The following is a 25,054-nucleotide window of genomic DNA, read 5'->3' as shown; positions in this document are numbered from 1 at the left end:
AAACATCTCATCATACCTTTGATGTTGTAAAACTGATTCGAAACAGGTGGTGAAGAGTGTGGGCTGGAAAGGCCGAGAGCCACTGCGAGGAGCCAGTGGGTTCCTGGCTCCCACTGCAGGCCCACCAAAAACGGACCACCTCCTTTTACCCTTGTCCCCAGGAACCCAGTTTTCTGTGTGTAATTGCCCCTGACAACCTCCTGGCTCTGACGCTGCCTTCATTGTTGTTCTTGATTTAGGCAAATAGTTCCTGTCTAATGAACTTCACGTCAGCAACAATAACTTCTTGGTTAACTACTGCCTAGGAGACCCCAAGCTTTGTGGTTCCTTCATTTGCTCCCCAGGAGCCCAACAAAAAGACTTCACAGGTATTTCCGGATGTCTCATGAGACCATGAGTCTTGCTGTGTTTCTCCCCCATGCACCATCCAATGGCTCAGAGGTGGAACACAGCCATTTTGATGGTCATTATGAGCAGTTTTATACATATTTTAAGAATGAAGAGATTATACCTGGGCACTAACTTAATATCCTTTGGATCCTTCAAAATTTAGGGTTCTGTCTTGATCTGTTAGAGTTTGACTAGGATAAGTCAGAATCACCTTTCATACTAGGATTTAATCAACATTTAAGAAGAGGCTATGGCACAAGAATGAAACTGGGGCTACTTTGCTTTGTTGTTATTTAAAAACTCATGCATTCTAAACACAGAAGAAAATTAGAATTCAACCTTTGAAGAGGCTAGAGCAACCTTAAAGACATACTGTTCATCCCCTTCATCCCCTCATTTTACCTGGAGGATGCCCAGTGAGGGAGTTGATGTGCCTGAACGTAATGAGCTCTTCCCACTAAGTCAAAGTGCCACCACGCCCAGAAGAGGGATTTCTAAACTCAATTTATGTTCTTGCATACTTGGCCCCCAATACTTACCACTTACAAGTCACACTGGCTCTTTAGCCTATGAAGCTTAATTGACCTTCTAATGGACAGAATAATGCCTAATATATGTTGCGTGCTTTCTGTTTCCCCTTCCTAACCACAGACTCACTCTCTCTCTCTCTCTCCCTCCCGCCCTCCCTCCCACACACACACACTGATTCACTTGGTTGTTTATCCACAATACAAAAAATGTGAACATAAAATTAAAAAATGAACATTTCATAGCCTACTTTAAAGTGGCCTAAAAGTAGTCCCGAATTCCAACATTTACATTCATGAGTCCTACCATTTATAACCCAAGATTCACACAAGAAAAGAACTCAGCAGAGAACAAAGTAGTCTAGGGACCCACAGCACCAGTCTGATGGGATGGCAATCGTGGCAGAGAGTGATCCCACAGGCCTGTTTACCACCACAGACCTCCCTTCCCAGAGTCCATACTTCTAAAGATTTTAATCTACCAAATAGCATTTATCAAGTACAATTCATTTCCAATATTTACTTGCCAAATAAATATTTAATTGTGAATCAGAGATTTTGATCAGCATGAGAACTAGTTACCACACTGACTGATATACTCTAATTCTAGCCAAAAAACTCAATGTTTTATTTCACCTTGCAGCTGGCAAAATTTAAATACCTGCCAGAATTTTTCAAACTGTAATTATGGGGCAGACTTAGACCACAAATGTCCCGAGGGCTGGGATTTCCACACAGTGTATGTTTTCCTTTGTTTTAAAATTTTGTTAAGAACAAAACAAAATCACCTTATTTACCTTATGTCTTCTATATGAACTCAAAATAGGAGTTTTAAGCAGCCCTGGGAAGGGGCGGGGGGGTATTTAAATCTGAACAAATTAAGACCCGAAAACACATTATGATTTCAAAACAAACTAAATTTCTGAAATCGTGATTTTCTGCACCTTCCGTGTTGCAGACAGGGGTAGAGAGCCAAGTAAAAAGATCAAGGGAGATGCATATCCAACCCGTCTCTGAAGAAAATGAACCCCCTGGAATATTCAGTACCAGAGACAGAAAGTGGGTCCAGAAGACCTATTCGTCCAACTGGCATGACTTCCTCTCCTTTTCTCATTGAAACCACACATGAAATGACTAAATGAGGTGCAAGTACAGAGAAAACATGCTCCACAAGAAGTTATGACCTGTCCCTCTTAAGGTAAATCTCTAGAATATAAAATCTGAGTGGGCCTCTTCCCTGACAACAGGGAAATTGTTCGCTATGCAACCTGAGGGCCACTTCTTGCACTAACAGTGATGTAATGGTTAGGAGCTACTCAGAGAGAGAAGAGTAGCAGATCTTCCAATATTACACCAGTGTGCACTCCTTGAGTGGTCAGATCCAGAGCAGCTTCCTAACTGGGTGAACCATGCTTTGTAAAAGCAACGCCAGGAACATTCTCTGCTATAGTTCAGTGGAGTCAGGTTGACTAGACAGTTGGTAGAGGGCTTGAACCTACTGAGTAGAAGTAGACAATATATTCTCTTAAAATAAAGCAAAGGTAAACATCTAAATGCAATTATTAAACCATACGTTCATGGAAGAACTTAGCACGTAAGTAGAAGAGTCTGTTGAACCTCAGAGAGCATTGAGTTGAGTCAAAAGAAAACGTCAAGATTTGGACTTTGTGTTTGTTTCCTTTATTCTGACCGTTCCGGACAATGTTGTTTCTATTTCACGCTCTGATTACCCACTCAAGACTGAGAGAAACCCAGCTACTTCGGGATGCATAAAACCAGTCTTTAGAGTCTTATTCCAAGAATTTTACTTTTCTTTTAGCAATTTAACAATAACAGTTGTTCATGTATGCGGAGATATTTTGGAAGGCAAACTCCAAAAGATATGAAAGAAGGCAAGTTTAATGAAATGTTACCCTGTCAGTGCTACCGGAACACTTGTTCTGAAGCCCTCATATATCCCTCATCTAATGCAAGACCTCAAAGCAACTCTTCTGCCAACGAAACATCAACCTGGAAGCCACCAGCAGCAAATCTGAAAGGAAAAACCTCTCATGGATACAGCAGAAGCTAGACAGGTTTCCCTAATGTGAAAATAATGTACATTATTCAAATGGATTTCTTTAGCTGCCATGCTGATTCCCCTAGGGAACGTTCTCCTCCCCGCAGGAAAAGTGTTTGTGTCAGAGGTACAGATTGGAAACGCATGACACCTCATTTATCCTCCGTTACACTGAGGCAGTGGGAACCTAATTTGCTAGCACACTCTACACTGACAATTAACTTCTCGGTGAACATTAAAACAATTAGGCAACGACGCACCCCATCACATCTGTGTGCTTTCTCCACTGACACCTGATACCAAGTAAGTCATCACCCCACGTTGTACTTTTTGCTACAGTCCAATTGGTCATTCTCGTATTCTGCCTGGCATTTCAACAAATACATTTTTTTGCTCATAAAACTAACAAGATCCCCACTTGTCAATGGTGAAAAGTGGAAGAAAGTGGAGAAGTGTGGAAACGTGTCCACTTGGCAACCACATCGCATCTCAGAAGCCCTGGTGGTGAAGCGGGTCTGCTGAAGGGCATACATCTATTTTTCATAGTTAAAATGCAAAGTACAGAAAGAACCAGCGTGTTCTTGCATCTTGATCTAGGAACTCAGCACTGTCGGATGTAGAAGGGGGACTCAGTCAGGAGGACTCCCAGGAGAGAACATAGCCATGTAGGAGGCATACAAACCCAGTTGACATTTGGGCTAGAAGAGGTATTAAACCACACGATGTCTTAGGCATGATCCCCTATGCCCCCAGCTTGCCCTTCCACCCACCTTCTCCTGGTAAAGCAAAATAAAATAAAATAAAATAAAAAACTCTTGAGCTGACAATAAATATAATCATTTAAAAATAATTTTTAAATTATTTTTAAAATAATTTAAAATTAACCTTGGTCACAGCAAAATATCAAATCTGTATTTCAAACCTTTTTTAAAAGCATGTTTTCGAGGAACTATTTAGGGGTTACTGTTCCTCTTCTTTCTCCAGCCCCTGATGAGATACCTTCTATTGCAAGACAAGGCCCTGAAACTAGAAAGTACTGGGTCAGGACCTGGCTGTGAGTTATTCGGGTATCTGACAGCTTCCATCCACCCCTCCTTATCTGAAAGTCAGCAGATGCAGAGCTTGCTGCCTACTACATTCCAGAGGGAATGAAAAGATTATGGGGCCAACATTCAGGAAAACCTGCTCCAAATGGTAGGCATCAAGTTATCTGTTTACAGAACACAAACTAAGTCTTAAAAAAGGTTTTGGGCCCTAACCGGTTTGGCTCAGTGGATAGAGCGTCGGCCTGCGGACTGAAGGGTCCCAGGTTCGATTCTGGTCAAGGGCATGTACCTTGGTTTCGGGCATATCCCCAGTAGGGGGTGTGCCGGAGGCAGCTGATCGATGTTTCTCTCTCATCTATGTTTCTAACTCTCTATCCCTCTCCCTTCCTCTCTGTAAAAAATCAATAAAATATATTTTTTAAAAAAAGGTTTTGGAAGAAAATACTCTCTACCTATTCTTTGTTGTTGTTTTTGGGGGGTAGAGGGGGAGTAAAGATGCCCTATATTCACTGTGATCACAGTGAGATAAAACCTGTACATTTCTCCAGTCACACACAGGCTCCCATATCCATCTGAACATTTGTCCTGGTCACACACAGGCTCCAATACCCACCCGGTGAGATACAGCATCCACAATAAACAGACACCACCACCACTCTACTCTCCTTGCTCCCCGTTACAGGTGCACACTTCTAACAACCTGGAAACAGCCGGGGCTTTCCTTTCTTCAGGGGTTCACCCTTCTCACGACAGTGACGCCGATTTTCCCAGAGGATCCATTTTTTTTAAGCACATGGTTTTAAATTCTGTCAAAAGGGGAAATCTGCTGAGGCAACTAACTGCCTGAGAAAACGTCAGTATCTTTCGCTGTGCCTAAATACTGGAATTTTAGATGATGCATCTCATTTCTATCCTTCATTCCCAGGCAATTCCTCAACATGCACCAGGTCAAGATAAAGTCATGAACATTTAGATCAGCGGTTCTCAACCTGTGGGTCGCGACCCCTTTGGCGGTCGAACGACCCTTTCACAGGGGTCGCCTAAGACCATCCTGCATATCAGATATTTACATTATGATTCATAACAGTAGCAACATTACAGTTATGAAGTAGCAACGAAAATAATTTTATGGTTGGGTCACAACATGAGGAACTGTATTTAAAGGGCCAGAAGGTTGAGAACCACTGATTTAGATGAAAATACCTTCTCCAAGTCCGCCCCCCCGCCCCCTTACGTTTGGTGAATTTGAGTACCATGAGAAGAATCAGGGTCACAAAAAGCTGAGATCAGTTCATGGTCCCAACATCCTAGGAAACACCAGTAGCTGCCACCCTGTCACATGGGCCCTAACCTCCACGACTCTCTCACCCACTGTATTTTAAAAAGGAAAGGACAACACAAGTAACTTGGCTGAGCATGACTAACAATGCATTTACTGTCTTGCTATCAGGTACTGAGGGGAGACATGCCTAAAGGCTTGTTCTGCTGTGTCTGAGGCCTTGCTGTTTCTGGTTTCTAAGTCCTCACTTGCAAGGCAGCCCCATCACCACGTTACAGATGACCTGCCTGTGCAGCCAGACTCCCAAGGCAGCCTGCCTTTGTCCACAACAGGGGTTCTTTCTATCCCACCACCCCCATAATGCCATGGTCCTGAGGAGTCACTGGAGATGACATGAAACTCAAAATTAAAATTTCAGAGAAAGACCAACCATGCCATTTTTCCAGAGAAAGCCTCACGTCCTACTTCCCCCTGTGCTCTCCAGTGCTGGTCGTTTTGAGAAAAAGTGAAAGTGAACTAGGAACTGGTCCTGCCCTACCTTGGCCAATTAACTAGCAAGTAGGACAACTAGAGAAGAAAAACAAGATAAAGACACCACCTTATAGTAAATACAGTGATGGCTGTCATAACTACTCTTAAGTTAGTCCTAAGTATGAACCCGTTAATTATAGAAGCCAGTTACGGGAGTGACAACACAGTCTCTTTGAGAGACATGATCTAATTCTCAACTGCCATTAACTAAGTAAATGTATGACCAGCGGCACTCAACCTCCCTGAGCTTGGTGTATCACTGATAAAATTACTGTACCGTTATGATCTCTAATGTGGATGAACAGTACTTAAGACTTTTCTGGACCAGGAACCCCTTCTGAGAAGTTGATGAAAGTTCTCTCTCTCTTCTCAGAACACACTGCATATAGTTTTTAGAAGGTTCAAGAACCTTCTGAGGCCCATCTATGAAACCTGTCTACGCCCACAGACCCTCTATGCTCTGGAGTCTCTCCCAATTCCCAACCCCCAAGGCTCCTCCCTTTTCCAAATGTTCCAAAGAGTGATCACATGGGTCAGGAATTTCAGTATTTTCATTTAAAAAAAGACCTGACTGTGACATTAAAAGGCACCACTGCAAAATGGCAACAAATATATGCAGTGTCCCAAACAGTGCTGGGCACATAGTAGGTACTCAATAAATATTTGCTAAAGTAATGAGAATTTAAACACATATTGTATGCTATTTTCTTTTTAAAAAAATATATTTTATCAATTTTAGAGAGAAGGGAGTGATAGAAACATCAATGATGAGAGAGAATAATTGATTGGCTGCCTCCTGCACACCCCACCCTGGGGATAGAGCCTGCAACTTGGGCATGTGCCCTGACCAGGAATCGAACCATGACATCCTGGTTCATAGGTCGGTGCTCAACCACTGAGCAACACCGGCCGGGCCTATGCTATTTTCTTAAAAGCCATATGACTCTTAGTCAACTCTCTTTTTCCAGGTCTTTCGAGACTTGTTTAAATGATATTTCCTTGAGCCAAAATTTAATATAATTCATCTCTAATTGAAATATCTAAAGTTTTTATTATTACTGAAGAAATAAAGGCCTTTGTTAGGTCATTTAATATTTCTTTGTTCAACAGTAAGTAGCATTCTGATAGTACACTCATGTTAAAAACAACAACCAAGTTTTGCAAATTAGCAAAGCACTAGTCAAATCTTCATTTATAAACAACAGCCAGACAGCAACATAAACCTCTTAAAAGTTACTGGCTTTATCATTCATCCCTTTCAGAAACAAGCCACTTACACATAGTGTCCATGTTTTCACCTTGTTCTTAGTGCTTTCATTTCCTGGGTTTTACATTAAAACAGGTTGCATTAGGCTCATGTGTTTTCCTACCATAAAACCTTAAACTAGCAAATGGAATAATTTTGTCACTAAAAAATAAGCAAACACGACCTTCAAACCAGTTTTAGACTTACAGATACAAATTTATACACATTCACATCCCCTCTGGATCTATTTTGCACTTAATATAAATAATGTGTGTTCAATATAGGAAGAAGAGCAGGAAAACATAAGCCTATAGATGGGTCTGGAATTTTTCAGAACTCCTTAGTCTCATCACAGAAGTTCTCAGGGTTTGGTCCAAGAATCCCTGATGTTCCTAGGGATCCTTACCTAACTCTTTGAGGGCAGACTTTCTTCCTATACTTCCAAACAATCTTTTAAAACAGAAAGAATGCATAAGTTGATGAAAATCCAGCTATCCTTTTTAAACCAGGCACTAAAGACATTTGCAAACATGTAAGACAAAGCCACTCTTCCCACTACAGTATTTTTTTTGAAAATAGTTATTTTTCATTAATGTTACCACAAATTAAGTAGTTCTTTATCTGCTTAAGTGATTTTAAAATTTACTTTCTTTCTAATCCAGAAAAATTTCAAAATATATAACCCACATAAACAAAAGTTCTTTGGGGTTATCAATAATTTTAAGGGCAGAAAAAGATTCTGAGACCATAAGGTTTGAAAACTTCAACTACCCTTGACCCCTCATTGGGTGAAAAGAAACAAGAGCATTACAGAGCAAACTGACTATCTACCAAGTAAAATTCAACTTCATAATTCAAACCACTTTATTACAGAGATAAGTACTACAATATTTTAGGCACTAATGGTACACATCATCTTATTATCCATTGCTTCTCATATTCAATTTTACACAAAGTTTGAAGAGCTACTTAATTTTATATAACTGCAGCAAAATCCCAACAGTTTAAGTCCCCTCTAGAGACTGAAGTTAAATTAAATGTTTATGCTACAAATTAGTGTAGTTTCCCATTTTATATCATCATCACCTACAATTTTTTGTAACTTAACAATTAAGCAGGAAACACAGTACGTATTCTGAAAATATTCTGAAATTATCATTACTTGTCAAAATTTCATGTGAAAAAGAAAACATACAGATAACACATCATTTTATATTTTTACAGACTGCTTTATGCAATGTATCCACGTTTTGACTTGGATGTTCACTGATTGCTAACGCAACATATGGACTTAAAAACAATCTACGGCTGCATGAAATTCAAGAACCAGTTTGTCCTTCGTTAAGGACCTAACTCATCATCCTTCTTCCATCTCACCATCACTTCTACAATGAATGAAGTTCTTGCTTACATTTTTCAGCCAAAAATACAAGTAGGAGGTTATTAGACACATTTAGAAATATACAAAGAGATCTGAAAAATGCCCCTACTACCTTCAGCATGCAAATCTCTCCTCATTCCTGTCATGCACTGGCATTTCACAGAGGTACATACCATGCATGGTATCTCTTCCACGACTGCCTAGAACTTTTGATGAAACTTTCTAGACTATCTTTTAAGATTGTGGTCTCCTTTCCTTGGTTCCTTGAGAAAGGCCTTGTGATGTATGTGCCTACGTATCCCAAACTACAGATGCATTTCCTCTATTACCGTACATACAGTAAACAAGAAATATACAGTGATTTAAGGTGAAACCAAAATACTGAGAATAAAAAGTTAAAGTCCCAAACCTAGAGTAAGTTAAATAAATGACAACATGCAGCACGCTAAAGGACATGGGCTCTCTCAGCATCTTTTGCGTTTGTTCTCTGGTCCAGGATTAGGGATTTTAATTTGACACGCGGCTATATGATGAACATGACAGAAAAAATGATAATCTACAGAGACACTGAAACAGCAAAACAGAAACACCTCCACAAATCGAGGTCAGTTTACTTAAGTGTGTACTTTGTGAGGATATTTTATTCCCTAGCTATAATTTTCTCTCTCCCCAACATTTTCCAGAGAAAACTTACAGTACCAGAATTTAAAAACTAACTACCCCATACTTTCACCATTATCCACTGCTCCCAACACATCCTGATACATAAAGTATTCCGAGATCTATCTCAAAGAGAATTTCTAAAGTCCCTACTAATTCATCCTGGTTTGTGGATGTGGCTCAGTTGGCTGGGTGTTGTCCCGCCCACCAAAAGGATGCCTGTTCGATTATCACTCAGGGCACATGCCTGGGTTGTAGGCTCAATCCCAGTAGGGGCGTGCGGGAGGCAGCCCATCCATGTTTCACTCTCACATAAATGTTTCTCCCTCTTTCCCTCTCTCTTCCTCTCTCTAAAAATCAATTAAAAACCTTTTTTAAAAAAAAAAAAAAAGAAGAGATACATCACACACACACACCACTACACAGAAGAGGGGAAAAAACAAACTTTTCAGAATGAAAAGAATTGCATATCTTCCTCCCAAACCCATAACAAAAAAGTTATCAGAATGACTTACAAGTTCAGTATCTTCCCCCACCCCGCTTTTTTTTAACCAGTTAGATTTAAGATGGTCAAAATACTGCCATGTTAAAAAAGAAAGAAAAGAAGGGAGGGGAGGAGGCAAAAACTGTAGGTTATCGTCGCTGAAAAGGGGCCAATTCTCACTCTATTTGATCATGACATTTGCGAGATGCATTTTAGATACAGATCTCCCCACAGCTACTGGCGGATATGTGTGCAGGTCAGACATGCATTGTATGAAATGCGTGAGATTCAGGCCGGTGGAAAGATGAGCTCTCCAAGCACAGAACCCCTGGCCGCTGAATTTCCTTGTTTTTAAGAACTTAAGATGCTCAATTCTTTGGTCTAAAATAAATTTAAGTTCAAGTTCACATTCCAAGGGCAATTATGAAAAAAGAAAACTAGATATGGAAACCTAGCAACTAAGATGCATTTGCAGAGGATAAAAAATGGTTCAGGTAGAAATAACACATTACTAACCAATTTCACATGTGGATTGTGACCTCTTGCCTGTAAAACTGACTTAAGATAAAAAATGAATACTCTTAAACTACAGGCAACCTAGCCTCAAAATGCAATGGGAAACATATTTTTAAGTGGGCCTGGGGCACATACAGATAATAGCAAACAGCTCTGCCCCAAAATCATGTTGCTCTCATCTAACGAAAGTTTTATAAAAATACAGTGTTGGGTGGGGAATAGTCATATTTTTTTAAAAAAGCAAAAACCTGGTTACTGAGGGAGACAGGGGAGATGTGCACGTCTGTGCTGTCTAAAGAAAGGCAGAGTGGGGTGCACTACGGGAAGAGGGTGTGTTCGTGTACAGCAGGAGTTGGAGTACTTACTGTGCCAGGTTCTCTGTCTGTTCCCGAGGTTACCAAGAAACGCACAGACATGCCCGTTCAGACACAGAGGCAAGAACAGAAATAAAAAAAAGGGGGGAATAATTAGAACACAAGCCCCAAACAGTTTTAAAAATGGCTTTTATTTATATAAGTCATTGCACATTCCTAATACAGTGATTTCCTGAAAATTACAGTATTTTGTAAACATAAGATTTACAGTTTAACCATACACAAAGCCTATTTTTTTATTTCTTGACAGAATAAATTACTTTTCTTCAAAAAATTAGTCAAGTGCAATTTTGCCCAATATTTAACGCATACTAGAATTAAAGCCTATGAAGCTAAGTAGTAACAGATGCAATTATCAAACCTCTCATTTGAACACATTCACTTTCAGATTTAACTTCTTATTTCGCCCCATTTAACAACATTACTTTCTTTGAAAATTACCCAATTAAGCAGTTAACAGTTTTCCATAATATGGTACAGGCCACTGGCATTAACTAGGCAGTTGCCAAGATGTCAAGATGCCTGCAATCTAAAGAGATCGAGAAATCTACAGATGCCCACACTAAACCCTGAGAATTTCCAGGGTGAGCTGTATTTCAGTGGCCAAGCTTTGCGGCAGTTCCTCTTAGCTCATTGTTTGCTCTCTGAATAGGTTGGGGCTTTCTTTAGCGGTGCACACAACTTTGCAGCACTGTATGAGTGTGAGGACAAAGTCCTAATCTGGCTTGCCCGGCCGCTCACCTCTGTGGTGGTCTGCATCATGGTGCTTCTTGTCATCTTTTATTGCCAAGTGAGACTGCCCACTCAGAGCACTAGACAGCGCCAGAAGGCCGGCACTGCCGCCCAGGGGCGGGATCCCAGGCGGCGGAAGTCCCGAAGGGTGAGGCGTTAGGGGGACTGGGGGTCCATGGCCATGAGAAAGATGCTGAGCTTGTAACTGCTGCTGCTGTTGGTGGTGGTGGTGAGGGAAGAGGAGGAGGAGGAAGAGGAGGAGAAGGAGGAGGAGAAGGAGAAGGAGGAGGAGGAGTTGTTGTTGGAGTTGGTGGTGGCAGTAGCAGCATCCGGGGGAAGTAGACATGACATGAGAGGATGTAGAACAGAACAGGAGGGTAACATACACACAAAGGGTCACAGAGGGAGGAAAAGAGAAAAAAAAGGTGATTAGCACTTTTAGTTCATCAAAAGCTTTTACCTGATAAGATACAATCTTCCCAAAATATAATACTCAGATTTACACTGTCACTTTCTGGCATAAGTTACCCCCTACAAATGTAGCTGTTTATTATCATCAGCAATCCTGACTAAGTTAGTAGCCCCTCACATGTTAACTAGTTCCATCTCTAAGTGCCTTGAGGGATGAAATCCAGTATGTCATTAAATCTAAGATGCCACAGATTGAAGACTCATCCTGATTTCAGAAAGGCTAAAACTGGGGAAGTGTAGATATGCACCCTACAATATAGTAACTGAGTAGTCATCAGTTAAGTGACTCCATTTCACCCCAACCTTCTTGCGTTAACTCACCACAATGGTATAACGAAACAAAACCAACCTATTACCTTTAACAGAACTCCGAGAGCAGGAGGAGAGGTGCATCTCTTATGCACTCCACCCCCAGGCATGTGTCCTTATTTCACGAAGCCCTCACTGTGAGTAGGTCCCAACATTCCCGTTCCACAGAAGGGCCAAACTCAAAGCACTGAGAAAACTGCAGAGGTTCTCCTGGCAGATGGGGGGGAGTGGAGTCCATGTCGGAATGACCCTTAGGCCTCACTGATCACTGAACCACCACATGCAGGGGGAGGTCTCAGGGAGCCAGGCATGTGACAGGTGGAAGAAGCCTGTGAAGGTGAAGCGTTGTTTATCCGTACTTCCTCTGAGCTCCATGACCCGAACCCAGTCCTTCAACATCACAAGGAAAACACTGAGGCCCAGAGAGGCCAAAGACCTTGACGGGAAATCACTCGCACTGTCCTATGGGACACCAACCACGGACACCCAAGTCCCCAGTCCCAATGCCACTGCCTCTATAGCTTAACCCATTCCAGAGATCATAAATCTATTCACATTAAAAAGTATCACTGCTCTTATATATTATATTTAAGAGCATGTTGTAGAAATGAAAAAGTATCTAAGAAATGGCCCTTGTACCATAAATCTGGCCACATTTCAGCTGTCCAACCGAAAACTCGTTTTTGATGAGACAGTAAAAACGATTAAAGCTCAATTTCTAAGGTGTAATGTTAGGAAATAATCTTAAGATTCTGATTTGTGCGCACTTCCCTGGGACTCAATTACTCGTTTTATTTATTATGCCCTGGCGTTTACTGAATATATTAAACCTCACACCAGATCTTCAGTAATTCCCACCCAGACTACTGATCTTTAATTGAATCCTGAGCATGTTCCCCCTCCAAGAGCAGGAGAAAACAGCATCTTAAAAGCAGAAATCAGTGTCTTACAATCATTTCACAGTAAATCTTCAACTCCTACCAGCATCTTTAAAAAAATCTTTAGGAGCCAATGTTCTCTTTCAACTTCCATTACTTCCAAAGGGAGCACAATTCTAATTAGAGGGAGGTTGGAAAAGGGAGAGAGAAGTCCAAGAGGACAGCTTTAACAGTATTCTTGGAAAGTATTTATAAACTACTCATTCGCCATTTGAGATCATAATAACAATTTCTTTACGCATAAAATCACCTTCCTGTCATCCCAGAGACACTAATTCTTGCTCTGTCACCTTTTAAGAGCTTGGCAATAGCAAGACATAAAACTGAAGAAGCTGGCAGCGTGTCACGGTCCGCCAGGCATGCTCATTAGCACTTAATTAGGAACTAGACACCTGCCATAAGAAATGGGCTTGCAGAAGGATGAGGACCAGGTCTGCCCTACCAGCAATTACTATCATTACTTGGAGAATAAGAGCTATGTCCGGCTTCTGGGAGGGAAATGCAGTGATGCATACACAAGAAGCAAGAGCGGTGGGGTAATTAAGCATGGCACTGATCAAAAGAAGATGAGAGAGGCTAAGCAGAGGGGAAGGCAGTTAACTACAGGGTTGAGGACGCCACCCTACCAACCCCCTGCGCACCCCCGCTCCCCCAAAACTCCAGAATCCAGTCACCAAAAGTCGACTTCAGAGGTGGGATTTGATGTCAGAGCAAAGGCAGCATTTGGATATGCGAGGAGGAAGCTGATTTCCTGCCAAACCCAAGTCAGTTTTTAGAAAAATGACCTGGAAAGTATTCTCTGATATGCTGTTGAAAAGAAAGGTTAGCTTATATAATGAAGGGGCTTTGCCACAGCTGTGAAGTAGATCCCGTGGTTAAACCCAATGTTTAGGCTAATAACCCAGTGGGGATATCCTAGAGCCTAACTGGCCACAGGCAACTCCACCTCTACCTATCTCTGCTCTGAGCTTCCCCCTTGAAGAAACAGCTCACTGTCCATTATTAGAGGCAATTAGGTTTTTCCATCCTTAACTTGGCCATCTTGAGAGCTTCTTCATTTTGTGTGTTGCTGTTTTTTAAGCAAATCCTATCAAAATGGAAGGCGTACTAGGAAGCAACAGCAAGGATCAGCTATTGAAGATACTGCAGGCCCAGGAAACAGGGATATCACTGTCTCACACTGACTTCTTTATCCTGCCAGGAAGAACTCCCAGATAATATTTTCGTCTTCAGTATCTGGCCTCTGCTTAGAACACACCTGAGGCAGGGAGGGTGGGCATCATGGCTCCCATTTCGCAGATGACAGGGTTGCTGGCCTTGGGGCTCATAGCCGGAAGGATGACTGCAAAGCTTTTGTTCCCTAGAACAGCGTTTCCCCTGGGACCACAGCAGCATAGTCACATTCACAAAAGCCCTCACATTTCTCTCCTTTCCCAGGTAATGAGAAGCTCAAGGGCAGGCAATACTGCAAACTTACCACTGGACATTGCCCTGGAGACAGACTCACCTGCACCATGCAGATGTAGCAGTGATGGGTGGGAATTTGATCTGAGGTTTGTGACTCAAGAGTGCCCACTCTCCTGTCCCCACTCTCTAATACCCTATCCCTACATCTGAAAAAAGAGGCTCTGTTTGGCTCCAGCTCTCTTCTGAGGAAGTTTATAAAGAAGAATCAAGCCTAAACACAGAGTGCTCTGGCTTCTCTCAGAACAAGATGCTTAACAGATAAGAAGTGTTTCTAAGATAAAACATTTATTGAAAGGACTAGAGGGCCCTCATCCTAGAGAGTGAAACAATTAACTCCAAAAAGGCAGCCCACCTGCCCAATGTGTCCTTGGAAAAACATTTTTTCTCAACAAGGCTTACCTGAGACTGGCAATCTAGCACCCATCACCTTCACTAAAACAAAAACCATTTATGCTACTTAAACATATGTTTTAGAATAAAAGAACTACTGACATAGCAATACAGCCAGAAAAACCTCAAAAAACAAAACAAAAAAACCAACCACCACCACCAATGGCTCTCCCAATTGGGGGATTTTATATGCATCAGTCCTCTGTAGACCCAAACCTGAGCAGATCATTGGGAAACTATAAAATGTTTCTCAACATGACAGCAAGAGTGGAAAAATTCAACCATCTATCCATTTATTAGTTTATACTAATGAGTAAACTTTTGTCCTAAATTAATGCTTATAGATTTATACAGCTCAGAACACAAACAAAACAGTTAATAAAGCTATCAGAAAAGGCATTTTTGATGAGCAATGATGGTTTTTAGCAATACAGCTGGTTATTCAAGTTATCAAGCTAGACAGGTGGTCTCTCAAACAGAGCAAATTTGACACTCCTTTGCCCCAACACAGGGACACTTGGCAAAGTCTAAAGATATTTATGGTTGTCACACTGGGGATAAAATGCTACTGGCATTTAATGGGTAGAGGCCAAGGATACTGTTAAACATCCCACGATTCACAGGACCCCCACCACAAAGGATTATAAAGCTCAAAATGTCAATAGTGCTGAGGTTGAAAAATTCTGGTCTAGATCTAAGCTGGAATTCTGTCTCATTACATTAGAATTCAGGTTCTTAAACATCCAAGGACTTGTCAAATTGTTTAAAAAAAATAAAAATACTTCTCAACAGTCAACTGTTCATTTTCCCGTCGTCACTACCTTGTCACACACACACAAAAAAAGAGCACCTACTTCCTTGACTTGGCGCAACCAACAATTTCAAATCAAAACAAACAAAAACTTCCTGTTCTACAAAACAACTTGGAAAAGGACTACACAGGTAACTTACATATCAGTGTTCTGGTGCTCAAAGGTGATTACGAAAGGGTTAGGTTGGGGGTGAGGTGATGAATGCACTTGCCCTCTCCCAGACAAGTGAATAGGCTGAGAGTGAGCCACGTAAAACAAACACCAAACCCTGAGTTAATGATACTGAAAACCCACAAGGAATAAAGTAACCTCATCCATGTCAAACAACAGCCACACATTCTGACTTGTAATTCACTGCTACTATAATGAACCTGACTTGGCTGTTTACATTCAGAGCTTCAAGTATCAGTCCCGGGTTTCCACATTTTTGTTTCTCAGTCAGGTGTGGCACAGTGCTTTATCACCACAGAGCTGCCTATACAACAGGAAAAGACACCCAGAATACACGGGAAGGCCGATGCCCACCTCACCCTCACTAGATGCTAAGTTCTTCATCACCAACCACGGAATCAACTTGAATTTAATCCCGTATAACCTCAGGAAAAACTATGTCACACAGATCACAAACTGAACCCAACCCAAACTAAAACCATGCCACATGGTTTTAAAACAGCATCTCTAATGCTGAAAGTGTGACAGTAAGTGGCATTTATAGCACATGGTATTTAAACATTTTAAAGTGAAAATGATGTGAAAAGTAGCATTTGTTGACAGTTCTCTCCAATCACTCTTGATTTCTGCTATTTCCCTATTCTTTAAAACACTCACTTCTTTTTCTGCAATGGCATTTAATGGGTAGAAAAAAAAACAGTGGTATGCTACAGCGAACAAGTGGGAAAATCAAAGACTCTACAAAAGTTATCTGAAAACATCCCATTACGTGAATGGCCTCTTGCATGAAGAGAGGTAAGGGTGATAAACAGGCAAAAACTGCTTTCTGGGGCCAAGAATGCTCAAAACACTGGAAGAAAATTAAAATAAAGCATCAACAACAATCCAAAGGCCCGATCTCAATGCAGCAGCACACAGAAAATGACACAGAGAGGTAAAGAATGATGGCCTGTATGCAGACAGACACCAGGATGAAGGCCTAAAATTCTGAGAAGGATCTGAACTCATCCTTATTCTTTTTACATTTCAGCTAATCCACAGGCAAACTCACTCTGCATCGTCACCGACTTGCTTATCCAACCTGCCCTAAATGACTGTTACAGTTGTGACAGTGACCAAGACCCTGGGACTTACAGGCTTGAATTACAATTAGTTTTAAAAAGTCATGTTTATTTAGGAAGATTTACTCCTAAAACCACATAAGGTTTTAATGGAAAAAAAAAAAATGCTCACCATTATTCGCCACTAGGGACATGCCAACCAAAACCACAAATGAAATACACCACTTCATACCCACTAGGATGGCTAGAATCAAAAGATGGACAATAACAAGTGTTGACAAAAATGTAGAGAAATTGGAATTCTCATCCACTACTTTCGGAAAACAGTCTGGCCATTGTTCAAAAAGTTAAACAAAGTTACCATATGACCCAGTGATTCCACTCAAAAACTTGTATTCAAATGCTCATAAGCAGCATTATTCATAACTAGAGGCCCAGTGCACGAAATTCATACACAGGTAGGGTCCCTAGCGGCTGCCAGCTGGGGCCTTCCTTCGTTCCATGCTGCCCCCCGGTGGTAAGTGCACATCATAGCGAGCTATCGAACTCCCAGGTCGGTCGAACTCCCGAGGGGACATTTGCATATTAGGCTTTTATAGATAGAGAAGATAGTCAAAAGGTGGAAACAACTTAAATGTCCATCGACTGATGAGTGGATCAAAAAATATGGTAGACCAGCCATGTGGTGGCTCAGTGATTGAGCGTCGACCTATGAACCAGGAGGTCAGGGTTTGATACCTGGTCAGGGCACATGCCCAGGTTGTGGCTCAATTCCCAGTAGGGAGCTTGCAGGAGGCAGCCAATCAATGATTCTTATCATTGATGTTTCTATCTCTCCATCTCCCTGCCTCTCTTTCTCTGAAATCAATAAAAATACATATATTTAAAAGTGGTATACTGATGCAATGGAATATTATCCTATATAAGGTAATATGCAAATTGCCCATCATGTCATAACACTGTACAAGATGGTGGTGTACACAGCAGGGGCGGGGCAGCAGGCTTCTGCTTCACACGGCTTCTGCCTGGGTTTCTGAGGTCCTGGCGGCCGATTCCTGTGATTTCTGCCGGGGTTTCCACGGCCCCGCATGCATGCCACAGGGGCAGGGCCCGGCAGCCGCTGCACATGGCCTGGAGGCAGGGCATCGGGGCTGCACTCCAGGACTCGGGGCCATCCTGTGGCGCACCAGCCATGTGGGGCGGGACTCGGGGTGGTCCCATGGTGCGGGGGGGTTGGGGAAGTACAGGTCCCAGGTCTCGCGCGATTTCATGCTACAGGTCACTAGTTCATCTATAAAAGGATTAAGTACATGCCACACATGAATAAACTCTGAGAACATTATAGCATGTGAAAGAAGCCAGCCACAAAAGGCCACATAACTGCATTTATATGAAATGTTCAGAATAGACAAATCCAGAGACAAGGGAGGCAGGGCAAGATGACTGACTGCTAATGGGGACATGGGATTTCTTTTTGGAGTGTTACAGATGTTCTAGAATTAGGTAGTGGTGATGGTTGCACAAGTCTGGGATGCTCAATACTAGGCTTTTCCCCAAGGAATCAAGTACAAGTCACATGAAAAAAACACATGGGGACATTAATAACTGAAAAGCACTCTATTTGGAAGAACCCAGACATTGAAGCCAACCCTGCATTTGTCAAAGAGACCTAGCTGTGCTCAGTAAAAAACTAACTTGAACCAAAGGAGAAGTAAGGTGCATAAAAGACATCTTTGCAATACTGCTTGCTCCCTTTGGAAAATTAATACAAGAACTGGCCCTAGCGGGTTTAGCTCAGTGGATAGAGTGTTGGCCTGTAGACTGAAGGGTCCTGGGTTCAATTCCAGTCAAGGGCATGTACCTCGGTTGCAGGCTCAATCCCCGGCCCTGGTCAGGGCAGGTGTGTGAGGCAACCAATTGATGTGTCTCTCACACACCTTGATGTTTCTCTCTGTATGTCTCTCCCCCTCCCTTCCACTCTCTCTAAAAATCAATAGAAAAATATCCTCAGGTGAGGATTAACAAACAAATAAAAGAACTGAACTGCTGGATTTTAAGTGGAGGGTATGTCACCAAATACAAGTTTGCAGAGCTAGAAGACCCATGTTTGTTGTGGCCATTTCATTTTCTCTTATTGGTAGCAGGCTAGGCATTATCCTCCTAGGGTGAATTGTTTTATAAAGAAACTTACAGCTGGGTTATTGATGGGCTTTCCAGGGATTAACTGCATACTCATAAGAATAAGAGGCTAACCTCATCCTCTTAAACATCACACACTGCAATCCTATAGATAGCTAACAGCTACAGCCCGAGGAGAAAAATAATCCAACATTTTGCTAATCCTTAAACCAATCATCTCCTGCAACAATGGGAGCCCTTTAGGTCTACAACTCAATCTCTTAAGGACAGAAAGGCTCCTGCTCCAGACACATCAGGAGTTTGTACTCACAGCCATCCCCTACACAAACAAACCCAGCCAGCATCACAAAATACCTTACACTTATTTCACACTAAGTTGTTTTAAAGTGAAGAGCATTACACATTTGCCTATGAAGGAGGAATATACAAATCTAACCAATAAATGGAGCCCCAAACCTGAGGCTCCCATAGGCTTTGACAGAAGTTATATTCATGGAAAATAAGTCAGACTGTATACAAATACATGAGAAAGGAAAAACAAAGTTGCCTACATTAACCCCAAATTTCTTGAGTTCCTGAAGTTCACGGGCAATTGGTATAAGAAACTGCTCAAATTGTCTTATATTCACAGTTAGCATGGAGGCAGTTACCAGAAATCTGGCATATCGTGATATGGGAAGGAAAACCCCCACTGTTCACCTGAACATCTCGCTTTCCAATTCTTTCACAATGATCCCTGCCACCTCCCAGTGCCAGCAGAGGCCTTATTCCCTTACTCACATTTTTGCTTCTCAATTCTCTCTACATCTGTTCCCAAAACTTAACTTTAACCCCTTGGTTTTGAACTTTAAGTTTGTTCATCAAAAGTTAAATGGCAGCCCAGCCAGTGTGGCTCAATGGTTGAGCATCGGCCTATGAACCAGGAGGTCAGGGTTTCATTCCCAGTCAGGACACATGCCAGGATTGCGGACTGGATCCCTAGTAGGAGGTGTGCAGGAGGTAGCCGATCAGTGATTCTTTCTTATCATTGATGCTTCTACCTCTCCCTCTCCATCCCTCTCTCTGAAATCAATATATACATTTTAAAGTTAAATGGCAGCACTTTTGCACTGCTGTGTCCTCATTAAAAGTCATGCATGCATGACAATGTAATGGCAGGAGCAGAGCATCTGGCTAGGTCTAATCTCAGACACCAACATCCAGGTAACCACTAGAATAGACAAAGGAGGAACAGCCACCCCTCACAGGGGGCTTGGCCAACTGAACCACAGATCTGCTCCAGACACTTAGAGAAACCAGGCAGAAAAAACTGCAGTTCAAGGGTCTTATCCCCACAAAAGCCATGCAAGCGAGAGGGTACTGTCCATCTACAGATGGGACACTGATCAAGGCGAATGGATCGTATGAGGTCACAAAGCTAAAAAGTGGAAGCACCGGTGTCCTCCTCAATGTCTTTTAAAAAAGAAAACCACACTTCACTACTGTTTACTTTCTAATCAAAACCTAATCGTCTTTGAAGAGGTGGGGGAAACTGCTGAGAAGGACAGGGAACTTAACCTCCTTAGGAGATGGAAACACTCTGCACCGGAGAAGAGTGGTTACAGGGCTGTGCGTGTGCCCAAGGCCATCAAACTGTACATGCAAGATCTCTGCATTTCACTGCATATAAATTACACCTCAGTTAAAAAGAATTTTATGTACAGATATGTACATACCTAACTCTATATGCTATCGATTATTTATGTCATATAACCTAGCTTAAAAGTAACACTAGTTATTTGGAATCCCAAATTCAACTAAAATTAATTATTTAGTGTCTTTGTTCCAAACTCCCCAATACAGCGGGGAATTATCTTGAAGAGTCCTTGGTTTTTCTCTGCCTTCAGGTAGCCATTAACTATCCCACAAACAAGTGTTTCAGCATTTTATGAATCTGTTTTATTTTATGCATTTTTAACACAATTCCAAAGTTTTAAAGAAAATCTTTGAGGGATGCTGCTTAAATTGTAGATTATCCTGATATAAAAAAAAAATCAAAAAACAAAAATCAAGGTCTCAAATGAGTTAGTAAGTTCCCTTTGCACAATGAACTTCTTTCTAAAGCACAAGTGAGCTATGTGTCAAAACAAATAAACCCTGTGCCTTTTAAGATCTCTGTATTATTAAATATTCTTTCTATTGTTATAAGAATGTAACATGTTTAATAGCAAAGGAGCTTATGAAAAGCAAAATTCAAAAAGTAGAGCAGCAGTTACTATTCTGCCAATTATCAATTTTGCTATCAGTGAAAGATATTAAAAATGTTTAACAAAACCATTTCAATAATTTCTCCAAATTTCAACTATCTAAGAATCTTACATGCCAGTAATTTAAAGTTGAAGGTAGGTGCCGTGGTGGAAAAGATTTTAAAATTCAGTTTTTCTATCAGATAGAAGAACAAATTTTCTATGCTGGTGAGAAATGGGCACCATTAATTCACTCAACAAGAATGAAAAAAATATATCCTCTCTCTCCTAAAAGAGCATTCATAGTCCTGGGACACAAGCTGAGTCTGTCTAAAAGCTTGGTGTCCTTGAGAATATTTAACTTTCTCCTGGTTTGCTAAAGAGAAATATCGTTAGCCCTGTCAAGCAAGCAGTGAGCTCCTAGATTGTACCTTAAAGGGAATGAGAATGTTTCGGCTCATTTGCATTTTAAAGGGTACTCTTTCATGATCTTTCACACTTGTAATAGATGTCTAAACCGTTAAATTACTATTTCTTTTCTTAGCCTGAAAGTCGATGCAGACGAAGAGCGTGGCCTCTCCCATTGTTCTTTCCCCCTAAGTCGGTCCCTGAACAATACTGACAGCTGCTATCAAACCGGGCTGCATTTACTCTGCGCGCAGCTGCTGCTTGTAGGAACAGACAGCCTCCCAGAGCCTCCTCCCCTCTGGGGAGACAGGTTGACACACTGCATGTTCAATGAAGGGGGTCAAAGGTCCACTGAATTGTCAACCCAATTTTATGCTACTTCGATTTTCCAGGACGCACGCAATTCCTTTCAAGCAAAAATCAAGCATATGCCAGAGCATGAAACTTATGGTTCGGGGTAATTATTGATCACTACAAACTTTAAAAGAGCCTGCTGACATAAATTAATATACCGATTCAAAAATTACAAAGATAAAAACCACACAGGCCGAAGACATGTAATTGGCGTTTAGTCCTGTGCTGGGCCCAATGCGCTGATTTGCGTTATTGTTGCTAGCTAGCAGAGCTAATCTGCCTTTCTAATCTCAACAACATGTTTCCTGGACTAAAGCCATTCATAAAATTAGCGATTCATCTGCCCTTCTAAAACAACCTATTTTTATTTTCTGATTCGGCTCTAAACATCTGGTTGATACAATTTCCCCCTTTCTGATGTGTTGTACTGGGCAGTGCCTTTGAGAATTTAAAAATACAAGTTTTACCATCAAGAAATGATATGTAAAAATTTAGAGCCTATCAGAAAACAAATGTGTTCCACAAAGTTTAACTGGGTACTTGAGACCTGCTTTGCATATGTTTTCTTTTAATCAAAACAGGCTTTTCCATCCTCATTCATTAGGGTTAAAAAATTCTGTGCTTGAGCTACAAGTACAATTTGCTATTAGTCTTTGCTAATCAAACACGGTACATGCAAAAGTACCAGTGAATATTTGATTTGATCTCTGAAATAAAGCAATTCATTACACAAGAAAAGGGTACAGAAGGCAGCAGACAAATGCAGATGTAATTGTGTTTTTTGTTGAATGTGATTAGAGAGCCCACTAAGTAACAGTCAAAAATGTGATACTAAAGGGAGAGAAATGCAGAGCCTGGACTTGGGGGGAGGAGAAGGGAAGAATTGTTTATGCAGAGCTAAGCTGTCAAGTGTAATAAAGCAGCTTGAATAAAATTTAAGCTGAAAATCCACTGAAGCTCCCCATTTCAGGGAGGAAAAAGCTATTAAAAGGAAATGAAGGTCACCCTCCCAGTTTATTTCACCTAATTGACTGCCAATAGCTTACCACAGGCTACCCGACTGCAGATCTGCAATTGAGAAACTGATGAAAGGAGAGTTTTCAAGCTGAGGCTCATTCTTTAATCCTCCTTGGCTCTTATGTTTTTTCCCCATCTCCAGTTGGGATGTAATTTTAAACCCTGATGGATTAACTGGTTCCATTGTCTGTGGCCGTCATTGGACTATGGCACTCTTAATCCGTACAGCAGCATGTCTAATTATCATTACAAAGTGTCTGAGGGAACTATAAAGACCAGCAGGGCATCTTCTCACAAGCAATTAACATAAATTGATAAATGAGTGATTTGAATCTGCTCAAGGCACTCACTTATGAATAAAATCAGAAAGGATGGTCCCTTGTTCCAGCTACTTCTTTCACTTGGTCTAGAAGGGCAGAAAATCTGAGAGCCATCCTGGACCCTGAAGGGGGGTGGGGGTGGGGGGCAGATAAACTCACGCAGGGGATGGACCGCAGGGTTCACCAGGCTCATTAATGCAGAGCAAATAACTTGTGATTGACAACCAGTTGCCAGCTAGGAGCACTAACTGAACTCAAAACAGGAGAGCCGAAACCTGGTGAAAGGCTAGAGGGCAGAAGGACAGACAATTATCCCTTCTTCAACAGCAAGAGAGAGTTTTTTTCATTGGGGTGCCACTTAAAACTTCATGGAAGAGGCACAAGAAAGAGGAAGACCAAGCAGTTAGAAAGGTCCCAATACCCTAGGAAAGCAAAAGGCAAAAGCAAAGCAACTAAATGAAATGGTCATTATGAGATGTGTCTTGACTTCACTGTGATCTAAAGTTATAGGACAGAAAAAGGAAGAGTTTAAAACTCTAACCTAAAGGTTTTTTTTACCTGACTACTGGAGCAAAAGTGGCTTAAGTGTCACAGGCTCAAGGATATTTATTTTCCCATTAAAAAGTAGACTGATTTTTCTTCTCCTCCTAAAACGGTTTCTCCTATCACCTCCCTTATGCTAATCTCTCTTCCCCAGCACAGCTCAGCATACCTGAATACCCCCTCCCACCCTTATCAAATAGGTCAGTGTTAAGCTACCCAAATATTTTATATATAGAGATTAAGCCATCAAATTAATAAGAAATGAAAGCTGGTTATACACACTGTAGGAGGTAGACCTGGTAGGCCACGTACCCCGATGATGGCATTCAACTCTGCCATGGTCACCTGTTTGGCACGTTCGACAGCCTGCGCCACCTGTTGTTGATGCTTTGAAAACAACGAGAAGAAAGGGTAAGCAAGGCAGCCAAGAACTTCACGTACCTTCCCCTTCCAAGGATAACAACAAAAGGGCAAATGCCACATGCGATGCAGACTGAAGTATAATGCAAAGTTTGGATTTATATGTAAAGTTTGTCGAGCACCCATTATTTCACAGAACACATGTAGAAAAGGGAAAAGAAAACAGAGCAGTGCTTCCTTGTTTCTAACCCACACCAGTCACCACTTAACTTCTGGTGGAAAAATTAGGCTCAGAATGGTACAAAGTCAAAAAGGACATCAAAAATGGTTACCCTGGGGCTTCAGAAAATAAATAGTATGGGATCATTTAAACATCAATCTTCTATTAGTTCTCTGGTCAACACATCTCAACACTCAAGTAGTTTTTGGGAACTATGGTAATTCATCTTCTTTAGACAGTTCACCCTCCACAAGGGAAAGGAAAGACCCACTCTTAGTTCACAGTCCGGAAACACTCTACCCACCTCCCAACTTCCACCCACAAGTAAAAACAAAGCCACACCTGTGCTTTCAGAAGCATGGGACAGACCACAGCAGAGACCAGGATTACTGAACATGGAGTACATGTTACGCTGGAAGAGGCTGCTAGAAGAGCAGAGATGGCTGCGGTATGGAGCAGCTGATGACAACTAAACGGACAGCCCATATTTCAGTTCCCAGTCCAACAAGCTTTGTCTCAAGATATGTGCATCCTTGTTTAGCATTTATAAGCTTGTATCCAAAAGTAAGGTAAACTTTAAGGCCAAACTAAAACATACTGGTTTTGAGTCAATCTCACAGATTA

General features: G+C 41.5%; 1 protein-coding gene across 7 annotated transcripts in view; it reads right to left on the bottom strand.

Moving 5' to 3' along the window:
• TLE1 (transducin-like enhancer of split 1 (E(sp1) homolog, Drosophila)) overlaps positions 1–25,054 on the bottom strand; it is an 87,639-nt gene that overhangs the window by 31,289 nt on the left and 31,296 nt on the right. For 2 of the 7 annotated variants that reach the window (XM_005868285.2, XM_014541256.1), the window contains 3 exons: positions 24,133–24,237; positions 11,235–11,439; positions 10,485–10,501 (listed from right to left, as the gene is read on the bottom strand). In XM_005868285.2, coding sequence (XP_005868347.1) covers positions 10,485–10,501; positions 11,235–11,439; positions 24,133–24,237 — 327 coding nt within the window. Of the gene's footprint in view, positions 1–10,484; positions 10,502–11,234; positions 11,440–12,052; positions 12,585–24,132; positions 24,238–25,054 lie in introns of those variants that run through there. The other 5 variants (XM_014541254.1, XM_005868286.2, XM_005868289.2 and 2 more) reach the window with 5 other exon arrangements.

The sequence above is a fragment of the Myotis brandtii genome, unplaced genomic scaffold, assembly GCF_000412655.1.
Source record: "Myotis brandtii unplaced genomic scaffold, ASM41265v1 scaffold266, whole genome shotgun sequence".
NCBI classification, from domain to species: domain Eukaryota; kingdom Metazoa; phylum Chordata; class Mammalia; order Chiroptera; family Vespertilionidae; genus Myotis; species Myotis brandtii.
The sequence above is the reverse complement of the archived record's forward strand: the minus strand, read 5'-3'. Positions and strand labels throughout refer to the sequence as shown.